The sequence below is a fragment of the Haliaeetus albicilla genome, chromosome 17, assembly GCF_947461875.1.
Source record: "Haliaeetus albicilla chromosome 17, bHalAlb1.1, whole genome shotgun sequence".
Classification (NCBI taxonomy): domain Eukaryota; kingdom Metazoa; phylum Chordata; class Aves; order Accipitriformes; family Accipitridae; genus Haliaeetus; species Haliaeetus albicilla.
In genome coordinates this window covers 30,477,504-30,496,435 of record NC_091499.1, presented here as the reverse complement: position 1 = coordinate 30,496,435, position 18,932 = coordinate 30,477,504, and the positions used below count along the sequence as shown (strand labels likewise).

Below are 18,932 nucleotides of genomic sequence, written 5' to 3'. Positions count from 1 at the left end.
AACACTCCCTAGTAATTTCTCCTCTTCCTTGAAGAGCCCATCTAGTCTGCCCCTCTGCAGCTTTTCTAGCGCATGAGCATCTCTTCTGCCTGACTTCCTGAAGCTCCTGTATATGCATGCATGGAAGTACAGAAGAAGATAAATTGCCTTGCATCCTACCTGACATTCATCATCCTTGCCACTGTCAGAAGCTCAGGACAGCTCCTCACCCTCTCCTCCTGCTGGCTACTGGCTCTAGAGGTGGAAAAGTGGCAGCACCTGGCAGCCTATAAACAAGTGCAGAAAGACCAAGGTCTAAAGAAGACTTCACAGCTTTCTGTCTCCTGCTTTTGGACACAAATGGCATGTGGTGCAAGGCCAGACCCAGCTCATAGCAGTCGTTCTCTGGCAGATGGCTACTGACTTCAGCCAAACATCAGAGCTGGCCCTCCCTCAGCAGCACTTCGAAAAATGCACGGCACCTACTGGAGTCAGGCCTACCACTGCCTACACTGGGAGTCTGCGTGGTGCTCGGGAACTGGTACTAACAACATGTTACTTCATTTGTGCTGTGTACCAGTTGACCATGCAGAGGGGAAGCTGGAGCAGATACTACCTTCTTCACTCTTGACACCAGCCCAAGATCTGAACTAGTGAGGAGGCTGTTAATAACTTCTTTTGCCACCTCCCTTTCTGTTTAACTTGCTGAGGCCTGCTTCAGCTGATCACAAGCATTGTATCTTCCTCTTTTCTTTCTCTGGGAAACCCACAGCACCAAACTTTACCTCAACAAGTTTCATCCTTCTTCCCTGCTGTGACACTGAAGCCAGCAACTCCATGAGCCACCAGGATGAGTGATGGGAGTACCCAACAAGTCAGCATGTTCCTGCTCACCAGCTCATACCCAACTCTCCCAGTTGCCCAGCTTGCTTTTATTTGTTTCTTCAGTAAAGATCTGAACTCACATACAGAAAACGGTGACTCTAAGTTTGAGAAGTCAGATGTGGCGATGAAACTGAAATGGAAGGATGAACACAGATAACTCCTTGAGATTATTCAGACATTTTCTTTAAGGTAGCAGGACAGAAAGGAGAAGGAGGCTGCCAGCTTCAAAAATTAGATATGATGCTAAGAGGTCTGCCTTACGTGCATTATTTCTGAGTACCGAATATTATCACCCCAGAAAAGCATCACGAGTGGCCTGGATAAGCCCCAGGCCTTTTTGCTTGCAGGACCTAACCAGTGCAAGGTGGACACTGGAGTCAAGTCTTGTGATCCATTTTTTACCCCTTCTGTATTGGAACCAGCACACTCTACTTACTCCAAACTGACAATAAATAATGTAATTAAAATGCAAACAAATCAGTATCACCAACCTTTGTTGGGATAGAAAGTTCTGCTATGGTATGCACATGCATAGGCACATACCTGCTGTTCACTGTGTTCCTATAATATCATGTATTTTTTCAGCAAAGAAATTGGCTAGTGTGTAGATGCATTTATACATCTTCATTCATCTCAGTTTGTTGTAAATATGGCCTTTTTTATCCTCAGAATTGAGTCCATTGGAAGGTGACTTCTGTCAGCATTACTTCTTAAGTATCTCATCGTCAGCCCCAGAACATTGTTAGCGTTCATCCCTTCTTTGCTACTAATATCACACTGCACAGTGAACATCTAAGACACTGTATAGTCAGGATAATTTTAGAATACAATAAAAGTTACAAATTCCACCAGAGCAGTGCTTGTCTTTTCACCTATAACACATGACGATTCTTGATACATTTTGGGGTGGGAGGGGGCCTTGGGGTTTTGGTCTGTTTTTTTTTTATATTTTGGGGGCAGACCAGAAAAAGGCAAAGATGTCCAAACTGGGACTCTGAGTACTTTTGCAGCCTGATACAGATCGTTTAAAATACGTTGGTCAGGATAGCGCACTCTACCCATTGCTGTCTAGAAGATTTGCAAGCATGGTGCACACATTACAGAATGCTGTCTCTGCACTGATTATTTATAATGATAACACACTGACACTCGAATTACACTGTGTTCTGGCTGCTGCCTTCCATCTTGCCCTTTCTTACAAGCAGCCTAGGGGTAGAACTTTCATACGCATTTGTAAAGTGCCTATTGCTGCAAACATTAATAAGAGCTATCACTTCAGAGCAGTTACTTACACTTTGTTTAATCTCTAATGGATTCTTCTAAATATTTGCAGTAGAACAGTTGTCAGACCAAATGCTGGAAATTACTGGCAACTTCCCAGCAGCCGGAAAGGAAAGGAAAGGAAAGGAAAGGAAAGGGAGAAGAGAAGAGAAGAGAAGAGAAGAGAAGAGAAGAGAAGAGAAGAGAAGAGAAGAGAAGAGAAGAGAAGAGGAACCCACTCGTTGCATTCTTCTGTGGGGTTTTAGTAAGTCAGGTTCTGCATTCTGTAACTGGGTGGCACTGAGCAAGGATAGTCCAGAGAATTGTGCACGCACCAGCCTCGAGTTGTGCTTCAGCCACATAAAACTGCCTCTATTCTCGCTTATCTTGAGGGAAGTGACTGTTTGCTTTGCAGACCCTGAAGTAAATAAACTGTCTGAAAGGGCAGCGGCTGCTGCAAGAGGTGGAGGAGCTCCCAAGTGTTTGAGGATGCCAGCGTAGGGCACGGTGCTGTTGGCTGTTGGTCGCACTGCGCCCTGCACTTGGGCAGCCTCTTGGCTGTTAGATCTGGAGCCTGCAGTATTCCCCTGTTGTTGTAGCTCCCCGGGACAGGCTGATTGCAGGCATACGGACTATAAAAAAAAAAAAAATCTAAGCCCGTGAGGCTGAAAGGAAGCCTTTGGTGGGCTTCATCTCCACAGCCTCTGAAGTTGCCTTGGCTCTGATGTGCAAGATGTGCGTGAAGGAGGTGTGGAGGAGGAACAAGAGAATGGGCAGCGGTGGGAGCCTGTGGCTCCTGGGAGGAAACTGCGTGCCAGCAGCAGCTGGCTGGCAGATCACCCACCAGGTTATCCAGCTGTGCCCAACCAGTGGGGGGACGGCGGCTGCATCGCTGCTTTACAGCTGGCAGAGGTGCCAGCCGGCCCATGGGAGGGGGACCTGGGACAGGAGACGCTTGTCTGGCTTGCTATCTCCCACTGTGACACAGCAGGTCTGTACTTACACAAAAAGGCTTCAGGGATTGTTGTCTTGCTTTGGAAAAATTTCCATTGATTTGAAGCTGAGAGCTTTGCCTGAATAAGGATCTGTGAATTTATCCAGATATAGAAGTTTTCTGTAGTATTTGCTATTGTAAGGACCTGTCATAATTTTGAGAGATGTGTGTGTGTGTGTGCATGTGTATGTGTGTGAATGCATGCGCGAGAGGGAGAGAAATCTCACTGCCTAAAACTGTTCTGCCAAGATAAACTTTGGAGCATTTTATAAATTAACTCTGCTCTATGTGTTTATTTTTCTTTTGGAGTTTCTAAAAGGAGACTGTTCAACTCATCTTATTAGGGGCAGCATATTTTTTTAAAGAGAAAAATAAGTTCCTGCTCCGCACTGGAAAGTATTTGCTATTTTCAGCTAAAAGTATTCTTTCCTCCTGACCCGGCATATTAGATAAGATTTATATTTCTGACCTGACATTAGGTAGTTAAGATTTATTCTTCTATATTAACTTTACTGAGCTTGCAAGCTATTCATTTACAGCATAGGGAATATATTTATGGCAGAAGCAAAGAAAGTTCACTACAAAGTAGTAAAATATGTTATTAGGAGTGTCCCGTAGACTGATGAAAATTGTGAGTACCCTTGCAGCTGGCTCCCTTCTGGCTCTTTTTTCCTTCTTTGTTATTTCAACTTTAAAACTTGAATTTGAAGTCAGTTGCAATGGTGAATAACTTAAAAGAGTCCAGATGATTCTAATATAGCCACATATATATACGTATGTATATGCTGTGATTGAGAGGTGCAGGGAAGGGGATAACAAGTGACTTGAATTCTCTCCACGTTCTGCTGGCAGTGACCCAGGCATAAGTAACGCTGGACCTCGCTCTCCTGCCAGTATAAATCAGGAGGAACTCCACTGAGGTATAAAGCTGGTGTGTGAGTGAGAGCTGAATCAGATCTAGAGCTTTCCTCTATCCAAAGGTGTGGGCCTGGGCAATCCGTTAATGTCCAATTGACTTAAACAGGGGAACCGCAGACTATGATGGAAACCTGGAAGCACTTCAAGCCTCTATAGACAGAAAGTTGGAAAGTCAAAGGCCTCCTATTGAAATTGGTGACAAAACCTCCCGTTAACTTCAATAGGAACAGAATCAGGCCCTAGAAATGGCTGGAAGCCAAAGAACTGGATGGCTCAAGAAATAGGTAATAGGAGCTGATGACTTTCACCAATAAATCACCAATGCAAACCTGGCCGTGCTCAGTTTAGACTCAAAATTGCTTTCATCTGATGTTTGTTTGAAACTGTATGCATTGTAAAACCTTCAAGAAGAACTGGCAGTCATGATAGCTGTCTCAGCAAGAGGCCGGCAGCTGGCCGGGGTGTGGTATCTCCTCCGTCCCCATGTCATCGGAGGGAGTCCATCTTAAAGAGACGCAAGAAGCACTGGCCTGCCTATAGAGAGAGCAGTGCTTGGGCTCTGCTGTTAACCAGCGGTTTTCTATTTCAGAAACTGTCAGACTAACTCTGTAAATCCACTTAGACTGAATATATTGGGGGAGGGGGTTATGGCTTCACAGCAAGCCAAGAGGAGGAGTAGCTATTGCCATTTGTAGACATTATTCAACTGCTGTCACAAGAGAGAATAGAGATGTGCAGAGCTTTGAGGAATTAAATGTGTCGGAGAAAGGGCTTGGCATAGGGAAAGTTAGAACCATCAGGCATTACGAAAGCTGGGAATTGCTTATAGAGTGCAGCAAGCAGTGCTGCGCGTTGCAGTTCGGCTGATGAACTCCGCTGCCCATCTCTTCTGCGGCACCACATTGCTCCGCAGCTGAGGAGGAGGATTTTGTAAGTTGTACTATATGGAGGCCAGTTGCCCTGCCATGTATCGTGGCACTCCCTGACAAAGTTGTGGGGAAATGCAAAGCATTACAGAGGGGACTTTCTTCCCCCCCAGTATTTTTGCAAACAGTGAACTTTTTCTGCCAGTCCCTGAAGGACCCTGCACTGCTCCTTGGAGAGCAGTAGACAAACTGGGTGAATATTTTGGTATCTGTGCTTGGTGAAACAACCATAGCCATGTTTGATGTCAACTGACACATTCTGAATAGTTCACCACTTTCCAAACTCCACCCTTCATATTCTTGTATTTGATAGACCTCAGGGCTATGTACTCTATTACAGTATGCAAACTTCTCCAGCTCCTTCCTTACTTCTACCAGGCCACATCTGACAAAGGCTCCAAGGATTCACATCTTTTTGTATATGCAGAGATTCATAGTTTGTTTTTACAAGCTGTCTCTGTAAATCAAAGAAGCTGTTCACTGCTTCTTTTCTCTCACCAACAAACCCACCGCTATCATCAAGTCATCACACCACAGCTCAAGGGTGTCCATTCTCTTTCCACCATTTCTCCTCAAAACCCTGGGCTCAGAACCGTAAGTTGCAGTAACTTGTGGCTTGGCATCAAAAGGGAAAAGTATGCCAAGGAGGAAACTTGCTTATATATACAAGTAGGGGAGTGAGGGAGAGGGAACACTAAGGGAGTGTTCCTTTGGGGTGACACTAAGGAAGAACAGGAATTGACAGGATGATAAGAAAACAAATATTTTAAAAATTCATTTGACAAAGGGCACATTATCATATACCCTACCTAACATTGTCACATGTGAATTCTGGTGTGTCTGCTCTGGTTCACTATATTCACCTGCTAGTTCTTGTTTCCAGCAGGCTTGGGTTGGATCCAGGCATCTTATGGCTAGTTAGGAGGAGTTGGACCACGCCTGTATTTTATCAGGCAGGCTAATGGAGCTGGTCTAGGGTTCCTTTACCACTTGCTGCTTCAGAAAATGCAGCATTTTGGGTCTATCCCTGTGCTCACTGATTTAACTAGTCTGGTTTGGTGTATGTTCTCACTCTGTGAATTAATTCAGTCACTACTTTGAGAAATAGTGCCTGAGTCCAATACCTGTAGGAAGAGAGGGAAGAGAGAAGCTTGACAACTGTAACTGAGCGGATGGCAAAAGTAGGAGAAAGCTCATGAGTACACAGTGCCGGACAGGGTGAATAAGTACAGCATGGGGAAAGCAGTAAAAGCATCCCTCCCCCACTTCTAAGTGGCAAATTGCAGCTGTTCTCTGACAAAAGACGCTGGAATACCCTCACACCCTTTACCAGCACCTCGCAAAGAGAAGTGCAGATTGCATTGTTGCTCCTTTTCTTGGTAAGCAAGAACAAAAATCCCCCACCAACTGTCGTGGTTTTTTAATAGCCTGTATAAACATTTAGGCTGGATTCTGAGCACATGCAAATTTTATGCTGGCAGAGCTCTGTGAGTTGTTTGCTTCCTGACACGAGATGTAACGAGAAGCAGAATCAATCCCTTAACCTTTATGAGATGTTTATTCTGCCTAAACCAACTCCCATTAAAAACAATGCAGAGGCTCAAATGGAAAGCCTCGTGTTAGTCCGGCATGTGCCTAATGATCATGATGTTTCTGTTCGTTGATAAAAGAGGGGAATATTAACTCTCCTTGCCGTTTCCTCAGCACAGCTGGAGGTCCACGCACGCACCCGTACGCACGGACGTCCCCCCAGGAAGGTCAGCAGTAGTGCTGCTGGGTGGTCACGGCGGCAAGGAAAGACTCTTCTTCTCTAGCATCACTAATTTCCCCTGCCCAGAGCCCAGCCTAAGGAACATCATTTTCCTCCTCAGTGGCTGAGTAAAATTTCCAGCCTAGTGATACACGTCGTAGTGAAAAGCCAGAAAGGTTTTGCCTGTACACAATTGAAAAGGGAAGGGTCGATATAACTTTCTGGTATAGTTTTAAGCATGCCAGGCTCAACAGAAAGAGAAGAGGGTCCCCCACCAAGCTTCCCGTGCAATTTTATTTTTTTTTTAATTTAGTGTTTGCTTTAGCTTATATAAAACTAATGATTTTGTTTTCTGTGAGCAAACAGACCATAAGAACGGTGGGGGAAGAGATGGAGTTTTCAGACAAACCAAAAGGCTTTGTGTGGCTTGAAACAAAACTTCTTCTGTCTGAGGCTATCAGTATCCTTTTTAGCTATATTCTAAGACAATTTCAAAATGAAAATACTTTAAGAACACAGCAAGACCTTTAATTCTTGCTTGTGTCTATGTGAATTTGTGTGTATGTATATGAATGTGTATATACAGATATAGATATGAATGTGTAGGGGAGAAGGGAGAGATGACTAAATGTATAAGCATTTATATTGGTTTTATTATTTATATGCCTGTTATTTATATTTTTATATTTTATAAAATATTATTATGTTTTCCATTAAAATTATGAATTTTGTCAATATTTTGTGAATGGTTTTAAACACCACCCTGCACTTTTTTGTAGGTTTACAGTTTTCTGACACCTTTGTCGAGCATTATATATGCTGATGGTCAAAAAGGTCTTTTTAGCAGATCACGGGCACAGACTGTGTAAAGGAGTTTTTCCAACTCTAGGACTACAGCTGTAGGCTTAGGGGTTCCAGGGTATGAAGTACATAAGCCAGAGGAAGCTTATGTAGGAGTCAGGGAGTATGAGATGGAAGATTCTCCTCCTGAATAAGCTCTCTTATATGCAGTACTGCAGTTTCTGTGGCTCATCTCTTTTGGACAAGATGTGCCCAAGGTCTCTGCATACTTCCAGATGAAAAAAACAGGCCCTTTTTGGTGCACGCAGCAGTAACCACAGTGGGTCATGGAACCAGGGTGGAAGGCTCAACCAGCGAGTACCATAGATGAATAACCTATTTTTCAACAAATTATGCAAGGCTTCAGAAAGAATTATGGATTGACTTTCATAATACTTGGTGGTCTTTTAGTGGTAGATATGGTTAGAATCCTCCTTTTTTACATAATCAATGAAGCATGGAAATACAAGACTACTCTTCTGATGAATCTATTTTATCTGGACTCAAGTGTGATTTATACTGACGAAGAAATTAACTTCTCTGCTCACTGGGTAGCTGGGAAATGATGTGATTTCAGAAACAGGTGAATAGCAGCCTGTCCTCATCTCGAAAGGGTACAGTTTACAGTTTCCTTTGTGGCCAGCCAGATTCTGGCAAATAGGAATAAGACCCTCCAACTCCGGTGACTCCCCACCCAGTGCTTCTAACCTCTATAAAGCTTGGAAAGACTTGTGTTCATCAGAATATCCAGCCACAATACGTAGGTAAATTGTAAAAGAAAGCCTATGTGAAACCTCCTGCTTAATTTTCACGTCCATGGAGTGATTGCACCCACTTTGACCTCTAAGAGACCACACAACCATAATATATGTCACCACTTGTTATATTATTTCCTGAAATACACTGAACTCAGAGTTAGTCAGCTAACAGCTTACTTGTTCTAAGACACGCAGTTGAAAGAAGCTGGGGGTTTAAAGTGTGATTAGTATCTCGGTGAATTACTCAGATGAAAGAACATGATATCCAGTCATGGAAGAGAATAAGCATTCTCAAATCATACTGATTTTGTAAGTTGTTAGCAGAAATAAATTATGCCAACAGAGAAAGGGAAATATTTTTGCCCACAATCTGTCCAGAGGAACTTTTTTTTAGGTTTACCTGTTTCTCAAAACGACTTCGGTCTTTTCTTTAAAATAATGTATGACCTAAGCAGCCACGTGGAGGTCCTCTTGCTGACATTCACTCACAACTGAATCCTACTGATAAATTCTTACACCACTGAAGCTTCCCCTCGATGGGTAGCTTAAAGAGCACCTTAATTCCTACAGCCAGGGCCTTGGGCTTAAAAATGCTTGTCCAGGACACAGCACAAGTTATAAATTCTACACTCTTGTACAGAATTCTGCTTTTGCTTTTAATACACCCTCAACTCTGAAGCTCCTTGATTGCTCAACTCTTCATAAAACATAAACACAAAAGATGGATGTGTGACTTCATTTTGGACTGCAAAACAGAAGCTGTTTTTTTTCAAAAGACCAAATGTTGTAATTTATTTACCTCTTGTGCCTTCAAGATCTTGTCTATTAGATTTTATGACATCTGTGGCCATCGTGCCCAGCACAAGGAGGTCTCACCTTAGTTGATTATTTTCAGGTCTGTGTTATACCAAAACTTTCTGCAATCTTCCTCCATCCCTGTGTATTTGCTAAATACACATACTTAACATCTTCTGACTCCCATGTTAAAAAAATATCCTTTGGTCCCACTTGGTTCTATTTTGGAGGGGTAATTCTTCACTTGGCAGTGTAACATAAAGTAAAGTAAAACCAGCAACTCCTTATTCAGTGGCATAGAAAAAAGTGAAATTAATTATGAACATTCTAGGAAAAGGAAACAAAGTTATGAAACACTTGCCGACGCTGGTGTTTGTAATCTTCATGAATAAGCAATGCAATAATGCTGGGCAAGTGTGCGTGGGAGGCACACTCTGAATAAACTGGCTGTTTTCCTCTCTGACCAGTTGAGCTGTTATGAATAAAAAATGCTGTTGCTAAAGAAACCTGTAATAAATCCTGTTGGGAGTATTACATGTGCTGATAACATACATAAACTTTGTAAACATATTAAAGTGTCAGGTTTTAGTAGCTCTGGTTCATGTGGATGTTTGTAAATGTTAGTCAAGAAATGCAACTGAAATCTTGTTCCACCAGCTGGTTGCTCCTACGTTCCTGGTTCACATGAGAGCCTTCTCTTCCTTCTCCTCGGAACAGAACCTTGCTTTGTGGGGGAGATGAGGAAAAAGGGCTCAAGCCCTAACTCTGCTGTAGCTTTCCACCAAAACACTATTACTGGAGTTATTTGGAGAGAAGTGGGGTGGATGAGCTCTTGCTCGATAAAGGATTTATGCTATTCTGAACATCCCTGTTTTGTGTAGCGATGCCCTCCATTGACGCCTGCATCAAAGTACAGTTGGCAGCCCTCGGCCAGGCATCTAAGTTGTCTTTCGGTAGGTGGGAAGAGTTGGGTGCCCCCAAAAGGGACTGACAAAAAACAGCACGCTGAACAAGGGATTCTCAGCCTAGTCACAGGGAAATGCTGGGGTCAGAAGCTGTCTCAAATCCTGGCTGTCCAGGGGCTTTAGGTGCCCTGGCACTGCTCCCCAGCCCTGCAAGCTAATATATTCTTTAACAAAAGAAAGGAGACCTCACTCTTTTCTTTTGAAACACACCAAGAAGGCAGCAGCCGCCTTGCTGCCCTTAATATATCCAAAACCTCAGCAGCTAAAATATTCGGCCAGGAGTTGAAAATCTAAGTTAAATTAGTTCTTCTGTCGAGCATGACTCTAGCCTGTGTTGATCTGCTCTAATAAACTGGCTGTTTATCCCCTGGATTTGCATGTGAATCTCGGGTCATTTGCTTGCGCCCATTTCAGTGAGCACAGAAGAGGGTGTATGGGAGCAGGCGTGTGCGCAGCTGTATTCCAGTGTCAGTAAGCGATCGCCTGTTTTATTATTTGTTGTGATTGATTTATTGCCTTTTTTGCCCAGGGTTTCTTTAAGAGAAAATCTCCGAGTCTCTGCAGAAGGGACCCGAGCTCAGAAGCCGCCCATGCCAGGTGGACGCTCGCTGTAAGGAAACTGAAGTCTCATGTTAGAAATGACAAAACATCTGAGAAGTGCCCGTGTGTCAAGGGTGAGGTGGCAATTAAGCAGGGCTTTGAAGGTGAGGGACGCAGGTGTTTAAATCCTGCCCCAGACACACCTTAGGCACCCAAGTCCTGTTCTTGGATGTGAGCCTTGCTGTGTCTGCCCTTGCGCTTTACAGGAAGCCACAGGAATCACACATCGTTGCTATTCCAACACCCATCAATGAGCTCCTGTTTTATTTTACAGTGCCCCCAAAATCTGCTTTACCCTGCAGGAAATATCAAACGTCTGAAATCCCATCTAGGACCTTTCAAGTTGAAACATGAAATGTGTCAGGACGTAAAACTGACACACAACAAGAAGCTTGAAAGGAGAAAGTTTATAGCAGCGCGCTACCAGGACTTGGTGTAGACCTGTGGTTCGGGGTTTTACTTTCATTTAAAAGCATCACTGTACGCATTCCTTTGCGTTCTTCCCTCTAATTACTCTGTTGTGTAAAGCCGAGGTATTGGCGCAAGGCTGGGGTGCTGCTCGGAGCGGGCGAGAGCTGGGTGCCGTTGCCGCAGCCAGAGGCGAGATTCCCCTTCACGGCTTTCCTGGCTCAGCTCCGGTCCCCAGAGCTAAGTTCTTCCCTAGCAGCACTGGAGGCAGATAAGTTTTGTGGCTCCTTTGCTTCAGTGGGTGCTATTTTTGACTACGTGAGTAAATAACATGAACATTTTAAAATGCATGGTCTATAGCTCATAATTTAGAAATCAGCACACACAAAAATGTTTATTAGTCAGCTATCGTATAACCGTAGTACAATCATTCCTTCTTTTTAAGTAGTGTTGCTCATCGCACTGCTCACTGCTAACAACAAAAATGGGGTTGAAGTAATCACTAATAAAATCTGTTGGATTTCATTATGACAAAGGGTCCAATAAGTAACCGTTTTGCTATCACCAGAAACTCAGTTATTCAATTGTTTATAAAAAAGTTGTAGCTCTTCTCTTTTTTTTTTGAGAGCCATAACATGTTTTGCATGAATAAATATTCTCTGAATATTTTTATCCGCGGCATTGTCTGTGGTAATAGCAGACAGAGAGACTTTTGTATAAAAAAGTACATGGTTTCAGCTGCCTTTTGTCATCAGATAAGATTGCTTTGTTCCGAATTACTTTGGTAAAAAATTGGCAAAGTCATTTTGAGTAGTTCAGACTCCAAAATTAGAAATGAGACAAAAATATTATTTTTTTATTAGCTTTTATATCTCCTCCACTAGGCTTTCGCAACTTTTAATTTAATTTCAGGAGCGAAAGGGACAATTTACTGCTGGGGAAAAAACTTCTTAAGGATCTCCATAGTTTTAACGGATGAGTTTTCCTAGTAGTGACTGTCTGTAATGATTGAATATACAATGATAGACAGTTTATTAATGTTAGCGATAAACAGCAGTGGTCAAGCCAGTACACTAGCTTTATTAACCAGAAAGCAAGATGAGCACGCTAAGCAAGAGATAATGAGTAAGTCTGATTTTTAAGTCCTAGCTCAGATTTTATTAGGCGTAACTTCCATTATCTTCAGTGAAAAATTTACAGTAAGAAGAAGCAGCAGACTGGAGATTTGCGAAGGCTTGATACACTAATTACAAAGCTTAAAAGAAGAAATTAATCTCAGAGTTAACTTTATTGACTTCAGTTGGCTCAATAGGTCAAAGTAGTAAAATAGCTGTTCTTTTCATATGCCTAAGAAAGAGATCGCCTCCCAGGCAGGCTATATATCATAGTTCTGAAAGGTACAAAGCATTGTTTTTTCCTATACAGGAGTCGTACGTATTTGGATCATGCAATTTTGCAAGTACTCTAGCATAGGAATTCTTCCAAACTCAAAATGTTTCCTGAGGTCCTGCAGAAAAAGAGCCCTCTCCAGCTCCAGTGAAGTCCATGGGACTTTCTCCACTGAAAGCAAAGGAGGCAGGTTCAAGCTCTAAAACCATCTCATTAATAAAAGCAGTATTTTATTCTGCCTGCAAAGAGAAATAGGAGTGTTTATATATTTGCTGATATACCATCCTACATCGACGTCTTTGAGAAGTTGTGGTAATGTATGCATTTACAGTTTAACATGAATTTTATATAGTATAAGAAATGTCATCATCAGCTGAAAGAAACAAAATTTGAAATTATCACCCTTTCAGATGTCAGGTATGAAATGGGAACTGGTCTGTAATGTCCTTTAGTCTCTTGGAATAATAACATGTATCTTTCCACATGCAGCTGGTATACTTCAAGCACAGATCTACATGCACACAGAGTTATAAAAAACCCAACGCAAGCAGGCTACCCCTATAATACTAGTAACACTTTCAGCAATGGGAAGTGATTTTCTAGTATTTAATTATTTCAGATATGGCTACAATGAAATACATTCGCAGTTTATGAAAATATGATGAAACAGTTCTCTATCTGCTTTTGTTTCTAATGACTGCAATAGGAATTTCACAGTCTATTTCGAAACAAACGGGAACTCATCCGAAAATGAGAAATATAGTTTCGTTGCAAAAAAGATGCACTTGTCACCGGCAAAGTATTCACCCTGACAAGGCTAGTAGGAAAACATCACAGAAAAAAAAATTATCATCAGCCGCATACAAACACTTTGAATGAGAACTAACACTGAATAATTTAATCCCACCCAAGGACAGATTCAGCTTACTTGATGGCTGCTTGCTTGGCTAACTTCTGCTTTAAATTATTGCAAAAAAATTGGTAACACCACCTATATTATATATAGAATATGTAGCATTACCATCCCTGCCATGCCAACTCTAAACATACATGTAGATATCAGTAAGAAATATATTCATAGTGAACTATTAAAAAAATTGCTTCCAAAATGCAGTGTTATTTTAACTAACAAGCAACTCCTCTTTTCTTGTTGACATTTTACCTCCATGTGAACGACACCTTCCACAAGGGTATAAAAAAACTGAAGACATAATTTTACCAGTGTGTGTTTTGTCAGTTCTTTCCTGTTTTGTTTTATTTTATATAGCTGTGTTTTCATACGGACTGTTGCGCATCTGCTTAATTTTGAATTCAGCAGTAGTTGCATGCAAACCAAGCGGGAGAGGCAGAGCATTTGCAGAGTGGAGCCCTCCCCTCGTGACTGTGACCAGAAGCAGACGCTGGAAGATCTGCAGTCCCGCATCAACAGAGGAACTGACGGAGGAGCGACTGAAGGAACGAACAAACAAACGCACGCACGCCGGGGTGTCACAAAAATGCCGTTGCAGCGAAAGGCAGGAGGCGATTGCCCACATCAGATACTGATGGGCTACCGATGATATACATCATGGTAGCTCTACATCCAAACTGCTGTTCCACTAAGTCATACCGATAGTTTTACTCCCAGACGTAGGAGTTGTGGTACAAATGCAGATTTTTCTATCACTTTGCTTACTCTAGCGACTTCCAAATTTAGTCCGTGGCTCACTGGTAGTCAACAGGGTCATGGCAAATGCTCTGCTGGTCATTCACAGACCCGCAGCAAATAATACTTCATTTCCGTCGGTTAAAAGGTCAATGGGAAAGGTGCATATCTGTCAGTATTAAGTTTTGAGGGTTGGTGGTGGCCTGCAGAGCCAAAATATTTTGGAACTATTGACTTAATCTTACTTTTTTCTGAGCAAACTGTAATCACTGGCAGATACATAGAATTTCTTATTTATTGGTATGCTAGTCTATACTCAGCTGCATATTAATCTCTCTTGTAGGACCTGAACAAGCAACTTAATTTGTTGATCTTAATTGCTCTTATCAGAATAAAATCACAAATCTCTTTGCTAATGATATGTTTGCTTTTGAGCTTTTATTGATCTTGTGCTATGTCTAGTTATGGTCCCGATCCTCTGCCTGCCCTCCGTTGCTGACTTCAGAGGAGTTTTGCCTCTGCACAGGCAACTATGCATTTACTACTGATCATGAGACAGAAATTTAGGATGCTCGAACTAGAAACTTCAGTAGGAGTTTGGGGAGTGAAAGGACTGCAGACCAGACTTTTCTTCTAGTAAAGATTACTTTGTTAATAGGTACAAAACAAGTAATGCTTCAGGGCCAGGTCCTTCTGACGGGGTAAATTAACAAAGAAACTTTGATTTATACCTGCTGAGAGTGTGGCCCAGCACATTCTGAATTAGTCAGATCAGGCTTTGTTATTCCTTTACCTTAAAATGTGGGAGTCGACAATGTAATACATAGAATGGGGGAATTGGGTATTAAACAAATGAAGTAATATGGGCTCGCTGACTGCTTGATGGCAAGTGGTTTGTGCTGTATTTAAAAATGCATAGGTTAAATGGAAATTTGAAAACACTTCCCTAGCAATGGGCTTAGGACTTCTGCTTAAAGGAGACTATCCGGGCGAAAGAAACACAAATCCAGAGAGTCTTCCATGTTGTAGAAGAATTTGACAGGTGTCTTCTTTATCCGCACATGATCATTTTTTTCGAGTTCCAGTATTCACTAATAGCAAATCATAGATTTTTAAAGCTGAAACAATCAGTGCAAGTGGTGACCGTAACCTCTTTTATAACGTCCATAAACGCTCACACTCTAATTTTTCCATTGCGCCAAATCTCCACTAGTTACACCAAAGCACGTTGTACGACACCATAGCACGTTGTACAACCACCACCGAAGCACATCGTACAACCACGCTGTACAACACCAAAGCATGTTGTACAACCACCACCAAAGCACGTTGTACAACCTCCACCAAACCACGTTGTACAACCACCACCCAAGCACGCTGTACAACACCAAAGCACGTTTCACAACCAGCCCTCGGCCGGCGGCCGGCGCACACCGTGTCCAGGTGAGGCGTTCCGACCGTTGTTCGCCTTCGCTGCCAAAACAATGAGCCAGATTTCCCTCCTGACCCTTTCTAGCCGGGATCTTTCAGCCACTTGGTCCGCTGTGGATTTAACTCAACTCTTGCACCTTAACCAAAAAAACTTCGAGCGAGTCCTCGGTACCTCCACCGCGTCGTACCAACCGGCTCGCTGTTTGCCGCCAACGCTTCCACCTGGTTTTTTCCCGACAATTCCGCCCGCGGAGCGAGGTTGCCCCAGCCGGACCTCGGTGGGACGGCGCTGGCGTGAGGACCCCGCGCTGGCAAACCGCGCCTGCCCTGCGCCCACCACCCACACCGAACCGAGCCGAACCGAGCCGGGCCGGGCCGAGCCGAGCACCTGCCGCCGCGGGCTGCCCGCCGCGGCACAGGACAGCAGAGGTCGCCGCCGGCCCGGCGCTGGCCCGGCGCGGCGCACACCAGGTACCGGAGCAAGGACCGGGTGGATGGGGGGAGCCGCTCCCCGACCCTCTCCCACGGGTGGGATGCGTGGGTGGGGGTCCTGCTCCCTCCCACCCCACCACCTCACCCCCGCTGTGCCCCCCCCCGACCGGCGGAGGAGCCGGGTGGGCAGCCGCGGCTTGTGGGCTCGGCGCCTGCCAGGGGTTAAAGGAGTGGGTGGGAAGCGATGGAGGCTGCGGAGCCCTCCCTTGCCAAGGATAATAAATCGGATGCCCTGACATGTTTGACTTAGCCCTTAGTGCTCCCTCCGCTGCGCGGCCGTGGGGATGGGAGGGCTGGAGCCCCGGGCTCTCCTGTCCCCGGCTCCGCTTTAGGGGCACTTCAGGTGAATCGGACCTTGTGTGCGGGAGGCAAACCCTACAAAGGAGGCTTTCAAGGGCTAGCCGTGCCAAGCAGGGGAAGGGAGCGAGCGCTGAGCGAAAAAAAAAAAAAAAAAAAATTAAAATAGCAGCACCCCGTCCCCCCCCGTCCCCTCTCCAAGAAAGCAACTCAGTTATTTCTTGCTGATTAAATGCAGGCTGCCGCGTTTGATGACATCCCCTCGGTATCTGGGCGGCTGTCGGGGACAGAGGACAGGCAGGAGCAGCCCCTCCGCGGTAGGTGCGCAGAAAATCCCTCCTGCCCCAGAAACGGCGGCGGGGCCGGTGCAGGCGGGCTGCCCAAACGGGATCCGGGGGCACCCTCCACCCGCATCCCTCCACCGGCGGCGGCTCTGCCCGGCGGCCCTGCCGGGGACCGGGGACGAGGGTGTCACGGCGGAGCCGGGTGCTCGGCGCTGCCCGGTAGAGCCCCACGCAGGAGCCGGAGGCCACCCGCCCGTGGCAGAGCCCCGAGACCTGGACAGCGCCTTCCCGGGGGGGACACACACACGGACTGGGGGCTGCCTCGCTTTTCTTCCTGCCCCGGTGCCGGGGGGGGGGGTCTCCTTGGCTCTGGTCTCCCATCGCTCCCCAAGGAGGAGCTGCCAGCCTTCCCCCCCTCTCCATCCCCGGGTACTGGCCCTGGCCCCCCGGCCCTCCCGGCTCCCTCCTGCCGCCACCCGGGACGCAGGCGGCATCGGTCAGGGGCTGGCTAAATCGGAAGGGACGAACTCCCTTCATCCCATGGGATTTAAAAAAAAAAACAAACCTAAAAAACCCGGGGCCGATGCCCATGGATGACCCAGGGGCTTCCCGCACGGTGCCGCCGACGTGCCCGGGGGCGAGGGGAGGCTGGAAACCAGCGGACAGGGCAGAGCCGCGACACCCCCGGCCCCCCACCCCGCATCGCCGGGCGCCACGCTTCACCCAGAGCGATCATCTGTCCTGCTGGGTCTTGGGGTGGGGGCTTCTCTCTCTCCGCCCTCCCCCAGGTTGCTAACCGGTGCCCGGGATGGAGAAAGGCGTTTAGGGCATCGCGGCAAAAAGTTACCTGTCGTGGCATCGCGCTTTCCCTTTAGGGAGTGGGAAGAGCTAGGAAAGGACGTTCCCCTTTAGCAGACATTAAAATATAAAGGAGCAGACGCAGGTCTTCCCGGAGCCAGCTCTGCTCATCCCGGTGAGGTGAGAGAGAAGAGCAGAAACAGATGAAAAATCGCCTTCATCCCTCCAGCTCAAGGAAACCGCCTGCAACGCGGGCGCGGAACTTACTTCCCAGCGCGCTCGCCCAGGCGCCGGGGGGCACAAGAACCCCCCGGACAGGTGAGGAGCACCACGAGAGGAAGCAGAAGTTATCAAAGTATAAATCTCTTCGCACTTACTTCTTCCCTGTCGCCGTACCCTGGAGGCGTGCTGGCTGCCAATGTATTCCATAAAGTTCAAAGTGATAAAAAACCAAGAAATCAGTCGCAATTGCATAGTAACCCTTTGAGAGTTCGACTTCTCCTTTTCCTTCTTTTTTTCTTTCCTTTAAAAAAAAAAAATAACCCGGGGTGGTAGGCGGCAAGGGATGAACACAGCAGCAGAAATACCTGCACTGAGATCCAAGGCTGGGCTTGGCCGGCTTGATGGCTTTTGCCTTTTTTTTTTTTTTTTCCTCCTTTCCTTTTTTTTTTTTTTTTCTTCTCCCTTCCCCTCCGCTTTTCCTATTGCACTTTCCAACCGTCCGCCCCGCTACCTGCCGCAAACCTCAGAGGGGAGTCAGGAGCGGAGAGGAGCCGAGCAGCCGCCGCCGGGGTCCATGCCGGCCCGGGGACCGGCAGCATGTTGCGGGGGGGGGGGATCGCCGGGGGTGCGGACGGCGGATTGCCGTGTGTGCGCCGGGCGGGCGAGGTGCCGACAGGACGGATGGATGGATGGCGGTGGGAGACGAGTGTGCGGAGGGCGGGAGCACCGGGGGGGGGCAGGAGGAGGACCCAGCCCCGCCGCCGCTCCGGAGCAGCCGCCTTCTGCGCTGCGGGCACCGCCGGGCGCAGGTGGGCTGGGTGTCCCCCCCCCCCCGTTCCCTTCTTCCCCACCATCACCCCCCCACCGTCACCCCCTCCGGCTCTCCGGGACCCCCCCCCCCCCAGCTCCCCGAAGGGAGAGACCCCGGGGCGGAGCGGGGAGGGAGGAGGGAGCCCCAGCGCCCCGGCCCGGGGGGGGGGAGGCTGGGCGAGCCCCCCCTCGGGGCAGCGAGAGCCCGAGCATCCTCCAGCGGCGGGGACGGGCACGGCGGGGGGGGGGCGTTCTCCGTGGGGAGGGGCCCCCCCCACACTTTGCCGATGTGCTCGGCCCCTTCCCGGCCGAGCAGGGGGGGGCACAGCGCAGCCCCCCCACCCCCTTGCCTGAATCTGCCTCCCCCCCCCCCCCCCAAGCCCTGCTCAGAATGGAGTTGGGGAGACGGGAGGGGGCTGAGGGGTCTCCAGCCTCTCCCTCTCTCTCTTGGGATTTTCTCCGTTGTTGTCTTCCCCCCCCGGAACA

General features: G+C 46.6%; 1 protein-coding gene and 1 long non-coding RNA gene across 6 annotated transcripts in view; one reads left to right on the top strand and one right to left on the bottom strand.

Moving 5' to 3' along the window:
* Positions 1-18,310, bottom strand: part of RSPO3 (R-spondin 3) — a 62,528-nt gene extending 44,218 nt beyond the window's left edge. For 2 of the 4 annotated variants that reach the window (XM_069805190.1, XM_069805193.1), the window contains exons 1-2: positions 18,159-18,306; positions 17,792-17,937 (exon numbers count right to left, since the gene is read on the bottom strand). In XM_069805190.1, coding sequence (XP_069661291.1) covers positions 17,792-17,937; positions 18,159-18,235 — 223 coding nt within the window. In that variant the 5' untranslated portion in view covers positions 18,236-18,306. Of the gene's footprint in view, positions 1-17,791; positions 17,938-18,158 lie in introns of all 4 variants that reach the window. The other 2 variants (XM_069805191.1, XM_069805192.1) reach the window with 2 other exon arrangements.
* Positions 9,715-14,531, top strand: LOC138689599 (uncharacterized). 2 transcript variants are annotated; one of them, XR_011328516.1, is made up of 3 exons: positions 9,715-9,920; positions 10,600-10,774; positions 13,735-14,531. It is a non-coding gene; the product is annotated as an uncharacterized lncRNA (long non-coding RNA). The 2 variants fall into 2 exon arrangements; XR_011328515.1 differs by having other exon boundaries at positions 10,600-14,531.
* Positions 18,311-18,932: the final 622 nt, after the last annotated feature.